We start from the raw sequence: 14,878 nt of genomic DNA on the forward strand, positions 1-14,878 counted from the left end.
CATGTTGTCGTACGGAAAGCCCCTGCGGAGCGCGGAGAGGCGCCGGATCGGCGACGAAAGGCGGAGCCGCGGGAGGCTGAGCGGCGGCGTGCGAGCGGTCCGGTGGCACCGCCCATGGGAGCCACCCGCCGGGAGTACGCCCTGAGGATCTCCGGCGCCTGGGCGCGGCCATCGTGCCGTACGGAGGCCGCGGGGCCCCGCCCCTCCGCCCCCGGGAGGGCAGCTCCCGATCGCCTCGGACAAGCTGGTGGCGGCCCGAGCCGCTCGTCGGGAGGCGGACGGCCAGCAGCGAGGAAGAGGCAAGCGAGCGGGGCGGGGAGCCGCCCTTTCTCGGCGGCCGCGCCGCGCGGCGGCCCCTCGGCCAAAATGGCGGCGGCCACACGGCGGCCGCCATGACGGTTGACGGCAGTGCCGTACAGAAACCCCTTCCCCAGGGCGGAGGGGCGGCGGGGTGACCTGGCTCCGCCATCTTGCTGTACGGTTGGCGGCGGCCGGGCCGGGCCGGGCCGGGCCGGCGGGGGGGCTGGGGCGGGCCCGGCCGCGGCCGGAGATGGTGATCTGCTGCGCCGCCGCCAACTGCTCCAACCGGCAGGGCAAGGCGCTGCGCGGCGCCGTCTCCTTCCACAGGTGAGTGCGGCCCCGCAGGTGCCGGGCCGGGGGCTGACAGCGAGGCCTCGCCTCAGCCCCTCCGGGCGGCTCGGGGCCTGGGTTGCCGGGCTCACCCCGCTCCCGTGCTCATGCTTTTCTCCTCCGTTGGTAGGTTCCCTCTGAAGGATTCGAAACGCCTGATTCAGTGGCTGAAGGCTGTTCAGAGGGACAACTGGACCCCCACCAAGTACTCGTTCCTCTGTAGCGAGCACTTCACCAAGGACAGCTTCTCGCGGCGGCTGGAGGACCAGCATCGGCTGCTGAAGCCCACCGCAGTCCCCACCATCTTCCAGCTCGCGGAGAAAAAGCGCGACAACCTGGATTATGTCAGGAGCAGAAGGAAAATAGCCAGCCAGGTCCCGCTGCAGGATGGGGAGGGCCCGAGGGAAGGAGGCTGTGAGGTAGTCCAGAGGACCTCATCTCCTGAGCAGGACCTTATGGTGATGCAAGGGACGGATGAGATGGAGGAGGTGACTCTGCAAGCGGAGATCGGGTCGATGTCTGAGGAGGAAGAGCATCTCCGTGGCCAGCTGGAAGGCCCCCGGAGAAGGACGTTAGGTGATAGCTTAGTTGCAAAGCCCGGACCTCACAAAAAGTCTGACAGATCTGCGGAGGACTGTCCTAAAGGCGCCTGGATGGGGAACTGGGTGGCGGACAGGAGCGGCATATCGGTGGATGATTTCACGCCTCCTGCCTCTGGTGCTTGCAAGTTCATTGGCTCCCTTCACTCCTACAGCTTTTCCTCTAAGCATACCAGAGAGCGGCCGTCTTTCCCAAAAGAGCAGCTAGAAAGGAAAAGGCCAAAGAGAGATGTGGAACCAAGCTGCAGTAGCAATCTCATGGGACAAGATAAGACTGTAGTGGAAGACTCCCCTACTTCCTCCCTCACTGCAACCCCTCAGAAACCTTCCCAGAGTTTGTCAGCATCCCCGGCAGACCTGACCCCTCAGCCTGCCGCCGAAGCCGTGGTGGGACGGAAGGGCGACACGGATGCCAACCCCATGTCCATCAACGAGGTCATCATGTCGGCCTCAGGAGCCTGCAAGCTCATCGACTCTCTCCACTCATACTGTTTCTCCTCCAGGCAAAGCAAAAGCCAGGTGTGCTGCTTGCGTGAGCAGGTAGAGAAGAAGAACGGGGAGTTGAAACTGTTGAGGCAGAGGATCAGCCGCTCAGACAGCCAAGTCAGGAAGCTGAAGGAGAAGCTAGATGAGCTGAAGAGGATCAGTATCCCTTACTTGAACAGCCTGCTGTCCCAGGACTGTGGTCAGTATTCCCAGTGTCTTTGTGTTCAGGCAGAATTCACCATTTCTTACCAAAAAGAGGCTGTTAAGTTTAGTGAAGCATTAGCTTGTACTGGGCCAAGAGATGCAGATGGGAGAGTTAGCCGGGTTTTTGGGCATATGAGCTGCTTCTCATATCCCCAAAGCCTATTGTTTTCTTTTTCCCCATCAGTGTTAACTGTTCACTCAAAGTTACAACTGCACTCTCTGAACTCTGCTGCCTTGAAGTTACAGATAGCATGGGTTGTTTTGGTGTGGTTTTCCGAGGTAATGGGGCAAGAAGCTAGATCTTGGTGTGGAAGGCAGCTCCTCTGAGGTTCTTTTTAACTTGCTCTTTGTGAATTATTTTGGTTTGTTCATTTGTGGTGTTACAGTTTATCTTTGGAGTGTGTCTGAAATTTTTCAGTGTATCAATGAGCTGCCACAGACAGCAGGTATGTGGGAAGGCTGTCCTAGTCTTCTCTAATGATGCAGAAGTACTTCTGATCTTGGATTTCATGTGCTCCACTCAGCGCTTGAGATATATGAAGTCTGAGGCATCAAATGATGATGATGATGATGTTGTCACCATGTTGAGGATATTCTTTTTGACTGAAGTGCTGGGTTTAGTTTGCGCATTTCCATCCGCAGAAGGCAGAAGTCAGGAAGCAGGTAACAAGAGTGTGAAGAGAGAGGGAATTACTGCTCTAGCTGTAAGAATGAATTTGAGACACCTGTAGACACAGGGAAGTTCAGTGAGGGACACTATAGCCTAAAAACACAGGTACAGAAGTTGAGTCAGGCCTTACCCCTTTCTATTGCAAGAAAAGTGATTTAATGTAAATCTTTTGCACACTGCCAAAACTTGCACAGTGACCGTAGTTCCAAGATATAATTCCAGAGAAAAGCTTTGAAGGACTTAAAGGTATTTGATGTTTGTATGGCTGCTGAGAAAATGTAGGGTTACATTGTGAGAGATGTGTGACTCAGGAGCTTCCTGAAGAAGCGGCCACTCATGGCTGGCTGAGTGTGTTGGAAGTGCTCATCACAGTGATTCTTCCCTCTGCATCCCTTGTGAGGTTTCTTCTCATCTTCGGAAGCTGCATGGTGTTAGGCATGGTTAGAAATGTGATACCAGTGCAAGGAGATGCATTCTGCAGGCCCTTACAGCACAGCCTGTTTCCTTGCTCAAGTGCAAGAAAATAAACCCTAGCAAAAGTCTCAGACGCTGATACCCAATGTTACTTTCTCCATGTGTTCTTCATTTTCCCGTGTGCAAGGCTCACACTTTGGTTTTTCCCCAACGTGGGAAGTCAACGTACTCTCTGTATTTATGTCTTCTAGTCTATATTTTTATACAGTTTTGTTGTCAGACTACAGAAAATAACTGGGTACAGTTTCAGGATTTTGTAAGTATCATTCATAAATATATACACAGAGATGAAAGGGTGTCTAGCCTTTTTGAAATGGCTACAGTGAGATGCTAATTGCAGAAAGAGCGTCCTGAGCAATGTTTTTTTTCTAGGAAGCAGTAGGACTATGCTGTCTTGAGATAGATGTTCTACATATGTGTAGAATGTGACAATTACATACTCAATTTTCTATGGTGAAATGTCAGTTTCTTAGTGAAGAGATCAACATGTTATCTGCTCTGCTGTCTCTCACCAACAAAACTGGAGGCTGATAGCAGAAAATCGGTCATTTCAATGATGAGAAGCTCTTGTGGAACCATTCTGCTGGTGACTTTTCAAAGGGCTTGCTGCTGGCTGGCAGGCTTTTGCTTTAGTGTAATCTTAGTGTTCTGCTTTGCCTTGTTGTTCTTGTGCTTTTAGTCCTAGTTTATGGCAGTCCAAATACCTGATTAAGCGCAGCTGAGTGCTGCTGGGCAGAGTCCGCTTTATGTGCAGACACTAAATTGTGCTGTGATGCAACGTTGCACTGAAGAGGGCTTTTTGATATTCATGAGAACTGAGGTAACAAGTATTAGCTTAATAGTAGTTATAGTCTTTATTAGTAGCTACATTTCAACTGTCTTAAATCATATGATGCGTCAGTGAGGTGCTGTTAACAGCCATAAACCTGAGCCTGCATTTTTTTTTTCCCTAAAGGCTTAAGGATGGGGAGTGTAAAGAACATAGGCAACAGGGCTGACTCTGCAGGTTGCTGCTGCTTCCATCCCTACAGCCCTGCTGCTGCCTGACATCCAGCTGCTTGCCCAAACCACCAGGCAGAGCCGCGCTCTGGGCCCACCTGCACTTATCACAGAGACTGTTCTGTGGATCTCTTGAGGTTTTTCAGGCTTTCTGGTGTTCCCCCGCACGCTCAGATGGCTTACAGCCTCAAGCCACACGTGCATGAGACCGGCTGGCCTCTCTTTGTCTGGAAAGCTGGAGAACAGGACACCACATGCATGGAATGGCAGGGCAGTGTTACCAAAGGCAATCACCTGTTGGGCAGCTCTTCGTGCTGATGGTTCCCCTCCCGTTGCACAAGGAGGCTACTGTTGGCCGTACCCAAGCAACGTAGCAAGCCGGTTGGAAAAGCAGAGTTACACAAAGTGCTGCACACACATGCTCGGGGATCGGTGCCTCAGTGCAGGTGAGTTTGGCTTGCAGCATGCCCGAGCCATCACGATGCAGGACTGTGGTGTTCCAAAGCTTTTCATAGAGGAGGATCCACTGACTGGTTTTGGGGAAAGCCCAGGGCTGTTTCCCGCACAGCTTCTCTAGGGATGTTTCCCATACTAAACTCTGCATTTGTTTGCTTTTTTGATAGGAAAATGTTTCCTTCTGCTTCATGGGCCACCTCTGATGCCTGTGGACCAACGGCTGTGAAATAACTTCAACAGAGTGTGGCTAGGCACAGTGCACCATGCAGAGCAAGGTCAGGTGCTCCAAAGAACAAGAGGATGCGTCAAGAGAAATTAGGGAGAGACAGAGCAAGCAAAGAAATACAGACCTGGTGTCCTGGTAGGGACGTGGAGTACAGGGCCAAGGGAGGCTGCTCTGTGCAGTGCTCCTGTTAGGCACTCATGCCATCTACGCAGCTCTTCTCAGCTCTGCCAACTGCATCCACTCCTGGAGCCGGGAAGGAGATACTGCCTTCACAAGATCGTGTCTCCTTGACGCTCTGGAGTTTGATCCCTTTTTGAAACTACATCTCCCAGCAGGCACCAGGATAGCTTTCTTACTTCATGGTGAGATCACTTCCTTTATAGCCATCTTATCAACCAAGTGCAAAACACGATCTGGTGAGCAAAGGTGATTAGAGAGCTAGACCAAGAGATAGGAAAATAACTCAGCCCGCCATGGCCAGCAGTGGAGCAGATGCAGGTAGGATTCAAGTTTATGTATTTAACAGAGAGGTAGAGCTTTTAAATCACAGAGTTCTGAGCTGCTGCAGAGCCTGTTCCTAACTCTGTCTCTCCTTTCACGAAGGTCATATTAAAGGCAGGAGAGTTTGCAAAATGGATGCACATGGAAAACAATAAGAATTTTGCTAAAAATCCACAGGAAGTATTTCCCTTCAGTTTAGATTTGTTTTTCAGTATGTGTACAAAACTTCACAGCGGTGCAGTTGTTTCTAATATTTCCTCCATGCGAATGAAGTGTAGGTGGGGAGCTTTGGGGACAGACTCGAACATAAAACATCTGATTTCATGCACAGCTGGAGTCCTGCTGCCTCTACAGCAGTAGCATTTTCCACCAAGATGGCAAACAAGGGTTTTGTTCATTGTAGCAAAGCTAATTTCTCAGCATTAGTGGGAAGGGATTTGGGGTGTGTGAGAACAAGAAAAATAAGTGTATTCTGGAGTGGCGAGTGCTGATCACAACTTTTCTGCCTTGGTTGCCAGGAGAAATGGATGGGAATGGCCAGGACAGAAGGCTGGTCTATAAAGTGGTTGTTACATACAGTGAGGGAGATAAAGTAAGCAAAGAGGGAGATAAGGAGCAAGAATGTGTACACATAGGTTAAGAGTGGGGCTGAATCTGTGGCAGAAGGCATCATGAGAGAGGCTGGGTGAGGCTTTCCAGCCTGCAGTTGACTGAGGTCGACATTTCATTGTAGGTATTCTGTTTTCAGGACTGAGTTGATCGGGAGAGGGCCCTTTTGCTGTCCCCATGGACAGAAAGGAGCTTGGAAGGGGAAAAAAAAGACTTGTTGCTTTGCTGCTCTTTCTGCATCCTTTTTCAGTGGAGTGGTCTGTTTTCTTCTCTATTTTTTTATTCCCTGTACAGCATGTGTGTGTTAAGCATTTATTTCTGAAGTCAGTAGGCAATGACTCACACCAAAAAAAGCACAAATACAATAGCTTGTGACTAGGAAGCAAGGAAAATGCTAACTTAGGAAAACTTGAAAGCAAATAAGACACATTGAGGTAAGCTTTCCCTAGGCTGTTTGGGTTTCTCATAATCATGTGTCATTTAAAAAATGTTTTCTGTGTGTCTTGTGCTGCAGGACAAATCTGGTGGTGGCTGCAGACACTGGAGTGTTTCACCACAGAGGTTAGAAGCAGACAATAACGCATGGGGGCTTGGTTATGAAATTAATTACTAATACAGGACATACATAAGATGAGAATTTGTGAATGTAATCACCCCCCCAGCTGGAGCTACATCAGTGCTAGGAGTGCTTTGCTCTTACCGGGGGAGAGCATCAGCAAAGCGTAAGGGGTGCAGTGCTGGGGAGCGACAGCGGGGGATAAAGCTGCCTTCTGTAATTAAACATCTGAAAAGCACAGAGAACGAGGCTGCTCTTAATTACCAGCATGTTGCTGCTGATGATTCAAATCCAGTGAGTGACTCAGCCCAAGGAAGGACTGCAGGAGGCTGCTGGCTGCACACCCAGCACATTGAGGACAGAAGGTGCTGCCTGAGATTTTCTTTTCTTTTTCCTTGAGTTTCGTGCAGCAGGTGCTCCTCAGCCTGGGTGAGATGGGGTGGCCGCGCTGCTAGCAGCTAACTGGCTGCTTGCGCTGCTGATAAAACTGCACGGGGCTTTGTGCCAGCGTAACTGTGTGTGCCAGGGATCACACTGGCTGAAGCCCATGTAGCCATGGCCCGGGAGATTGCTCAGTCCGGTTATCTGATGGCAGGAGACTGCGTCGTCCCTTGCTGCAGTGTATGGGCAGCAGGCTGACTTTGTTGCCATGCAAGGAGGGATTTGACTTCTACACCCGTGCAAAGGGGAAAGATCTGTGAGTTCAGAGGGATGCAGCAAGGCCAAAGGGTGAGACAGCACTGTGTCCCCAGGACCTGGGCATGGCAGTCAGAGGGGAAGTGTGGCCTGAGCAGCCTCCTGGAGAAATGAGATCTAGGTGATCACGTTGGTTGCGGGGCTTTGTTTTTGTCTCCTATGCTGTGATCACGGTTTTTGGACGTGGTGACTGCCTTCTGTTGAGTTTCATAGGGGAGCAGAGGTCTTACGGATGTTGGAAACAGCTTCAGGGCCAAGGTTCGCTTGGTCAGCCTGGCAAGCACCGCATCTGGGTCTGAAGCTTTGAGCCTGCATTGGCACAGGCTGCCCAGGGATTTAGGGGAGTCACCATCCCTGAAGGGGTTCCAGAACTGTGGAGATGTGGCGCTGAGGGACATGGTCAGTATGCGTGGTGGGGTGGGCTGAGGTTGGACCTGGGGATCTCAGAGGTCTTTTCAACTGTAATGATTCTATGACTCTATGCAGAAGAGCAGCCACTGTCTCTTGCACTGTAAGTTCTCAGATGTAGTTCATATTTCTTGATACTCTCAGGCACTTGCGTACGACTTTGGCTTAAGAAGCGTTTCTAAGAGTGAGCCCTGAATTTAGATCTTCAGAAAAGAATGTGCATGCTCCCTCTTCAGCACAATTCCTCTTTACAGTGACTCCATCTACAAATACATATGTTTCAAACAAAGCAAAGATATTTTCCTCTTTCCTCTGTCAACTTCTTGTTGCTCCAACAGTGACTTATATTTACTCACCCCAATTACATCAAAAGAAGCAATTTTCTTTTCAAATCACCTTAATTTTCTGATGCGCTCCGTCAGCCTTTCTCCTGCTGCCTCCCTGCTGTTGCTTTCCCCCCCCTTTCAGCTCAGGCCCTGGCACAGGGGCTGCCAGAGATAATAAAAGGACTGAGTCCACCAACCAGAGACCAATGCCAAGGGTAAGAAGCACGAGTGTGCAGTGTCTTTTTATAACTGAGTCTTTGCTAAAGCCGTTTCTTCCATCTGTCACTTGGATGCTGTCTCCTGAACTGCTGCAAGGTAAGCAAGAGAAACTGAAGGGCCCTATTACTGAGTGCTCCGGTGATGGGAAGTGTCCTGGTGCTCAGCTCTGCTGCCAGCTCCTGGCCCAGGAGAGGGCAGCAGCAGCCCAGCTGCAGGCTGCCAGCCTTCCCCAAGCTTCGCTCTTCCCTGTGTGGGGTTTGTAGGCCTGCAGCAAGCTCAGAAGGAAAGCAGTATCTGCAAGTAGCAAGTGGATGGCAATTGCTGATTGGACACAGCAGTGATGCTCTCTGTGTTCTCATATGGCTCGCACTCATTTTGAAAGGAGGAAGCAGTTCCAAAAAAACAGTCTAGAAGTATGCTTTCTCTTGTAGCAGTAATGGGGGCCTTTGGTCATCAGTAATCACTGCGCTGCACCAGGAAATAACTTGCTGTCACTTGGGCTGCTGACAGTACAGGTAGAAGGGAAATGCCCTGGAGTACTGTGGGACATTGGCAGGCTGCAGTGACCCCCTTGGTCAGCAGTGGTGCCTGCCCAGACCCGCGGGGTGCTCTTTGCAGTGGGCTGCTCTGATGCTGTAGGTTTTTAACACCTTGTTTCATAGTGAGATCTTGTGTTTTCCTGTGCTGGTTTATTTGCGGAGTGCTTCAGGCTTGGACTGAGCAAACAGCTTTTTACCCACAGCATTGCCTTTTTGGGGCAACATTTCTCCTTTTAGAGCAGCCAGACAGGTAGCTTATTTCTGGATGATATCACTCGGTGTGGAAGCCTCAGCCTGCTGGTACCTGCCAGTCAGCACACGAGTGGGAGGAGGCCCTGCTCCAAGTGCTTCAATCTTACTCATCTGCATCACATAACTAACCCAGATTTCTCAGTGGGCCCCCTCATCTTTATTTGTAGACGTCTTTCCTGAGATCATGTGGGTGCCGGATCGCTTTCTCTGCTTACATCTTAGGAACTGATCTACGTTGTCATTAGTATGACTTTTAAATGCCTGTCTCCCTTGCTCTCTTTTTTATTATTGCAGTTCACACCCGCTAAAATAAAAAACTGCTGCTTATCAAAGCTCTTCTAAAATGATTCATTAAAACAGGAGCCTCTCAACTTTGTGAAGTAGACCATGGCTGCTTCTCAATAAGTGCAAGGACTGGAGGGAGTAGCTTTCTCCTCAGCTTTCTGCGTTGTCTTGCGTGCACCCTGGTCGTTTTAGTGCTTTACACTTTGCCTTTGTCCAGCACCTGAACAGAGTGATTTCTGAGCTCTCCCTGCCTCTTTTTGTACAACTCATTAATCTCTTAAAAAAAAAAAAAAGACAAAAAAAACCAACAAGTAAACTTTGATCCTGAATATGCATACAGCCTGATTTTCCTTTGTAGTGAGGACTCATTTCCCCGGTCTCCAAAATAAACAGGAGCAGAGCTGGCTCAGTGCTTGAGAAAAATCAGGGCAGAGCGCTGGAGATGTGTCACTGATATCAGTTACCATGCTTCCTTCTTTATTCTGAGATGGCAGACTGCTCCATCCCTGCCTGGAGGTGGGAGGGGGCTTTCCCTTTGCTCTAGGTAATGCCAAGGGCAGCCCTGAAAGCAGACCTGCTTGCCATGACGGTGCTGTATGCCCTGCCTCCCTCTCCCCTTGGAGCTGTGGAAAAGCATTCCTGATGCATTTTCAAGGTGTTTCATGCTCTCCCTCCACCCAAGACGCAGAACAGATCCACCAATCTTCTATCTTCATTCTTTCCTCTTTCCACAGAGACCCCACAGCTGAATCCTGTGATGGAGCCCCTCTCCTGGATGCTGGGCACCTGGCTCTCAGACCCGCCAGGCGATGGCACCTTCCCCACCATGAAGCCATTCCAGTACCTGGAAGAAGTGCACATCTCTCACGTGGGACAGCCTATGCTCAACTTCTCGTAAGTCTGGAGGTTTGGGTGCGTTGGCAGCAATATTTGGATCACAGCAGGTGTGGCTGCAGGGAGATTTGTTCATATTTCTATTCCAGTTCCAAGTAAACAAGTTTTCATTTACCAAACGAGACGGTGTAATGGCATGTGGCTGGATGGCCTGATTTGTTTGTTTCCCTTTAAAACTGCTGATAAATGGGTATGCTGTTGTGACGTGCCCAGAGCTGCATGCTTGCAGCCTGTGAAGATTCACCAGCTTAAAATTACTGCAGGGCTTTTCAGAAGTGAGTTCACACCTCTGTCATTGATGTGTGTGTATACTGGGTCACTGTGATGGCAGCACTGTGTGCAGTTCATGTGGCCTGCCAGACCTGAGAGTTACATGCACCCAGAACAGCCCCATCCTGAACACAACCATTGCTGCTGTTTGGGCAGGCTCAGTACCTGTCTTTGAAATGTCAGTGATCCTTCCACATTAACGTGGTGTGCTCCAGGTGCATGTATTAGGCAGAAGATGTGCAGTCCCTCTGGCTAGAGAAGACACTGTTCCTGTTGCCGGTGGTAGCTGTTTAATTAGAAATGAATCCTCAGGTAATAGTGTTACCCTAGAACTACTGTCACTCTGCTTTGTCAAGCTGCCACTTACAGATATGAATGAGGGAGCTGTGCTGTGGCTCCTGGGTTTATCTGCTTAAAACTGTGGTCCTCAGTCATCACCTTGAAAAATTGGAGGAAAATTAAATAAAATGTTCAGCAAGCTGGATGCTGGGCAGACAGCGTAACCATTTGGTGGCAGGTAATTGTTCAGGCACTGAACTTTAGTTCAGTTCCTTCCCTCTTGGAGTCTCGACAATCCCAGCATGATGCACGGCTCCGTAGGCTGTGCTAGCTGCAGAGCACAGCTAGGCTGCCAGGACAGCCCTCAGCGTGGATGCAGCCTGCTGCAGCAGCTCTGAGGTTGCCTCTGCCTCCTTCCTGCAGGAGGGTGAGGAGATGGAAATGCAAAGACAAATGATGTGAAAAGAGAGAGATGAATCTAGAATATGCGAGCCATAATACACCAGTGGAATAGTACACTGCATTATGCAGGGACCTAACTTGCTATTGGTGAGTTTAAGCTGCTGTTTAATTCAGTCCCCTGTATAGATTCAGGAGTGCTAATGAAATTTATGATCATGTGTAATAATACATAAATAACACCCGTGGTACTGATGACCAAGCATGCAGTTGTAAGGCATCCTGAAGAATAAATAGGCGTCTGAGCTGATTTATTTTGCTCTTCTTTTCGAGGTTGGGAAGAAATAAGTGCGCAGTGTTACTGCCTGCAGCAAGTAATGTACAAGGAAGAAAAAGACTGCCGGATTTAAAAGCTTTATAAAGGTGATATTGCAAGGCTAGGTGTTTATTTGAGAGAAGGAAGGTTTTGGGATAGGGTACGGCTTCAGCATCAGTGGTGTGTCTTACTGTAACCCAGGGGAGTTTCTGAGCTAGCTCTTGGAGAAAATCTGAAGCCTGAAAAATAACGGCTGCCACTTATTTGGGACCTACCTGTGTGTGTGTGAAGGAACTGTCCTTTTACACACTCACATCTTCCTACCGTGAAGCATGGTCAGTCTCTTACTCTGCAAATAACACTGCAGGCAGGCTCGTGTGGTTAAATGAAATGCAGTTTCCTCTGAGATGAAAGCAGGCCAAAGCCTGTGTTTTCAGTGCAGCAGTACAGCAGCTTTGGTATTCTGATCTCCCCTCAGATTCAATGCCTTCCATCCGGACACCAGGAAACCAATGCACCGAGAATGTGGATTCATCCGCCTCAAACCTGACACTAATAAGGTGGCCTTCATCAGCGCCCAGAACACAGGTACTGCCTCTCTGTGGAAGAGAGGAAGCCCTTGTCCTGCTGTGCCTTTTGTCACTCTGCCTCTTTAACAGTTTCATTTCATTTCTTTTCACTGAGGGTTTGGCATCCCCATCCTGCTATTAATGAGCACCACGTTGCTGGGACTGGCTTTGCCCAGCCAGCAAGGCTTTGTGGCTTTCTCAGTCTGGAAAGGTCTGCAAATCCAAATATCACACATACAGGAGATGAGGGGTACCCCTTCCTAAAATGGTATGCTGATATTTGTAGACATGGATTTTGAAAACAAAGGAATGCTTTGATTTGTGCCAGGAGTTGCAGTCTGAGCCTTAATGATGGCCTGTTATAAGTGGGGAGTGTCATTCTTGTTGCCTTTGTGGCATCCAAGTCTTTTTGTGCAGAGAGAATGAGAGAATGTGTACAGATAAGTTACATCATTCCCACTCTTCCCACGAGCTCCTCAACTAGTAGAATTTCCCACTGTTTGGAAGTAGTGCCTCAGAACTTATTGTGCACTCACAGGGAACAAATGAGAGACAGAGGTACATCTACACTTGTAAGTGAAGAAATTTCAAACCCAGCTGATGCTTAAATTTGGATCTAAAACCACAGAGCAGGTGGTGAATGGAAAACTGCCAGTTGCAATGTGATACTCATCCCACAGTGTGAGAGTAAGTCTGGCTAGGTCTTCCAAGTAGCGTTATGTTTCTGAGGTTGCATGGATTTGCAGTTGTTGATGTAGCTAGGTCAAGTAAAAACGTTCTTCGTCTGTGTAGCCTAATAATTGTGACATATTGTTAATTAACCTTTGTAATTTGGTATTTATGACCTTGCTTCTCATTAGGTCTCGTGGAGGTGGAGGAAGGGGAGGTGAATGGTCAAGAGCTGTCTATAGCTTCTCACTCCATAGCCAGGATGTCCTTTGCCAAGAAGCCCCATGTAGAGCAGGTGAGTTCACACTTGGTCAGCAATTCAAATCATAATGTTAGCCTGGGGGTGTCTGTTCAAGAGGACAGGTTGATTAACATGGTTTCATTACAGATTGCCCTCAGGTGCTCTTGGAAATATTGCACAGCATCCTTGCTTATCTTCTCTTTGACTTTTCAGAAGCCATTTTGTAGATTACAAGATGAAAGGGGATCACTGAGATAAGAGCTGCCGTGCAGAGTCAGAGCAGCCAGCCACAACCCTGTCTCCAGCAGTAGCAGCAGCAGGTTCTTGTGGAAGAAAGTAGAGAAGTCTTGTCTGAACAGCAGCACTGAGCCCACAGGGAAGGGCCTTTCTTTCCAGAGACAGCCACGGATCAGCCCACTCTGCAGATACAGATCCCTGCCACGTGTCCTTTCCAAGTCTGCCTTCCACAGCTGTGGGACACAGATCACTGTGTCTGTTCTGACCGTCATCACGGATTTCCTCCTTTGCTGTTCGGTTTTCGGTCATGAGATCAGAACAATTTGCATATGCACCATTTGTTACTGCTACTGATAATGGGTCAAACCAAGGCCATTCAGCAACCTTTTGTTTGTCTGTTCCTGTTTTGGGAAGCAGCCAGGGCAAGCTGAGGGTGGGCTGATAAGGACAAGGTGGTCTTAAGAGAGTAGGAGCTCCAGCTGTGTGTTTGGCAGGCACGGGCTGCTGAAACAGAAGGAGATGTGTTACTACTGGCGTTAGGCACATGCTGCATGCATAGGAACAGATGTGTTAATGGGGTAGGATGCTGGTTTAGAGCATGCAGGCTGGCAACAGCTTGTGGATGTGCCCTTGAGTCACCTTTGTGGGAAATGAACGGATTTTCGAAAACTTCTTTTTCTTTCCGTGTCTTCAAGACACAGCTGAAATTCTGGAGCAGCAGGAATCCCAGTGTTTTCCTGCTGGCCTTGCCCTGACAGTGATGTGAATGTGGCTCTTTGGAAAGGCCGTTGTTTTTTTTAGCTGTTAAGGTGAAAGGGAGCTGGTCGGAGCAGGAATGTATGTGCTTCAGGATATCCACTTGGCAGAAGCCTTGTGGTGAGGCAGCTGTTGCTTGGGAAGTGCTGTGTGAATCCGTGGGGTGCTTTTTGAACACACAGTGCTCCTAACAATCTTTACTTTCTTCTTTCTTGTAGAAATTTCTAAATAGAGCTGGTTTAATTCACTGCCAGTTAATCATGCTTGCAGGTCATCCTGCTGTCCCTAAGACAGAGCTGGGCAGCTGGAGTGACACTCTCAAGCATTATTTTGAAGCAAGAGCTGAGATTTACATATGATGGCCCCGCTTTTCTCCCTTATTACTTAGACACCTAAGAGTAGACTTACAACATGTGATAAACTCAGGCCTGAACACTTTGGAAGATGCTGATACCAGGGTTCAAGCACACGTCCTTGGTTTCCCAGCTTCACAGGGTAACCACAGATTGGTTCTGGTGAGTTTTAGTACGGTGTGAGCAGTACAAGGTGGAGGAATGGGGAAGACGTTGCTGGTTGTTGGCCTTTCTGTATGAGGGGGTGGCTGTAGTGGTGCCAGGGCAGTGTGTAATGGAGAGGCCTGCTGCTTGGCTGTCCCACAGAACTCCTCACCCAGAGCTGCCATCACTCAAGCAGAAACCTTTCAGTGGGGAATGCTGTTTGCTTGATTTATGGTATATTTCTTTTCTTATCCCTTTCTCAGATTACCAGAAAATTCCGTCTCAATTCCGATGGGAAGCTAGAACAAACAGTCTCCATGGCGACCACTACACAGCCCATGACGCAGCACCTCCACATCACCTACAAGAAGGTGACACCCTGATGCCAGGAGGGCCAGGTCTCCCTGCCTGGGGTGAGGAGCTGGGCAGTGAGCCCCGGGAGCAGCGGCGGCTCGGGGATGCGGGATGGTGCAGGCCGGAGCCGGGTACCTGCGCTCAGCCCGGGTCGTGCAGAGCTGCCCATGCTGGTGAGAATGTTAGCGGATGTTCCTGTAATGGTATATATAAAAAAAAATAATAATAAAAAGCTTTTATTTTTATGGCTGGGTCTTTGGAT

At 49.3% G+C, this 14,878-nt stretch overlaps 1 protein-coding gene across 1 annotated transcript; it reads left to right on the forward strand.

Moving 5' to 3' along the window:
* On the forward strand, positions 2-14,861 carry THAP4 (THAP domain containing 4). The gene is given in 7 exon segments (XM_021395648.1): positions 2-53; positions 56-299; positions 761-1,914; positions 9,870-10,029; positions 11,772-11,881; positions 12,723-12,826; positions 14,526-14,861. Coding segments are annotated over 7 exon segments (1,944 nt in total). The 3' UTR covers positions 14,646-14,861.

Source organism: Numida meleagris, chromosome 4 (genome assembly GCF_002078875.1).
Source record: "Numida meleagris isolate 19003 breed g44 Domestic line chromosome 4, NumMel1.0, whole genome shotgun sequence".
NCBI classification, from domain to species: domain Eukaryota; kingdom Metazoa; phylum Chordata; class Aves; order Galliformes; family Numididae; genus Numida; species Numida meleagris.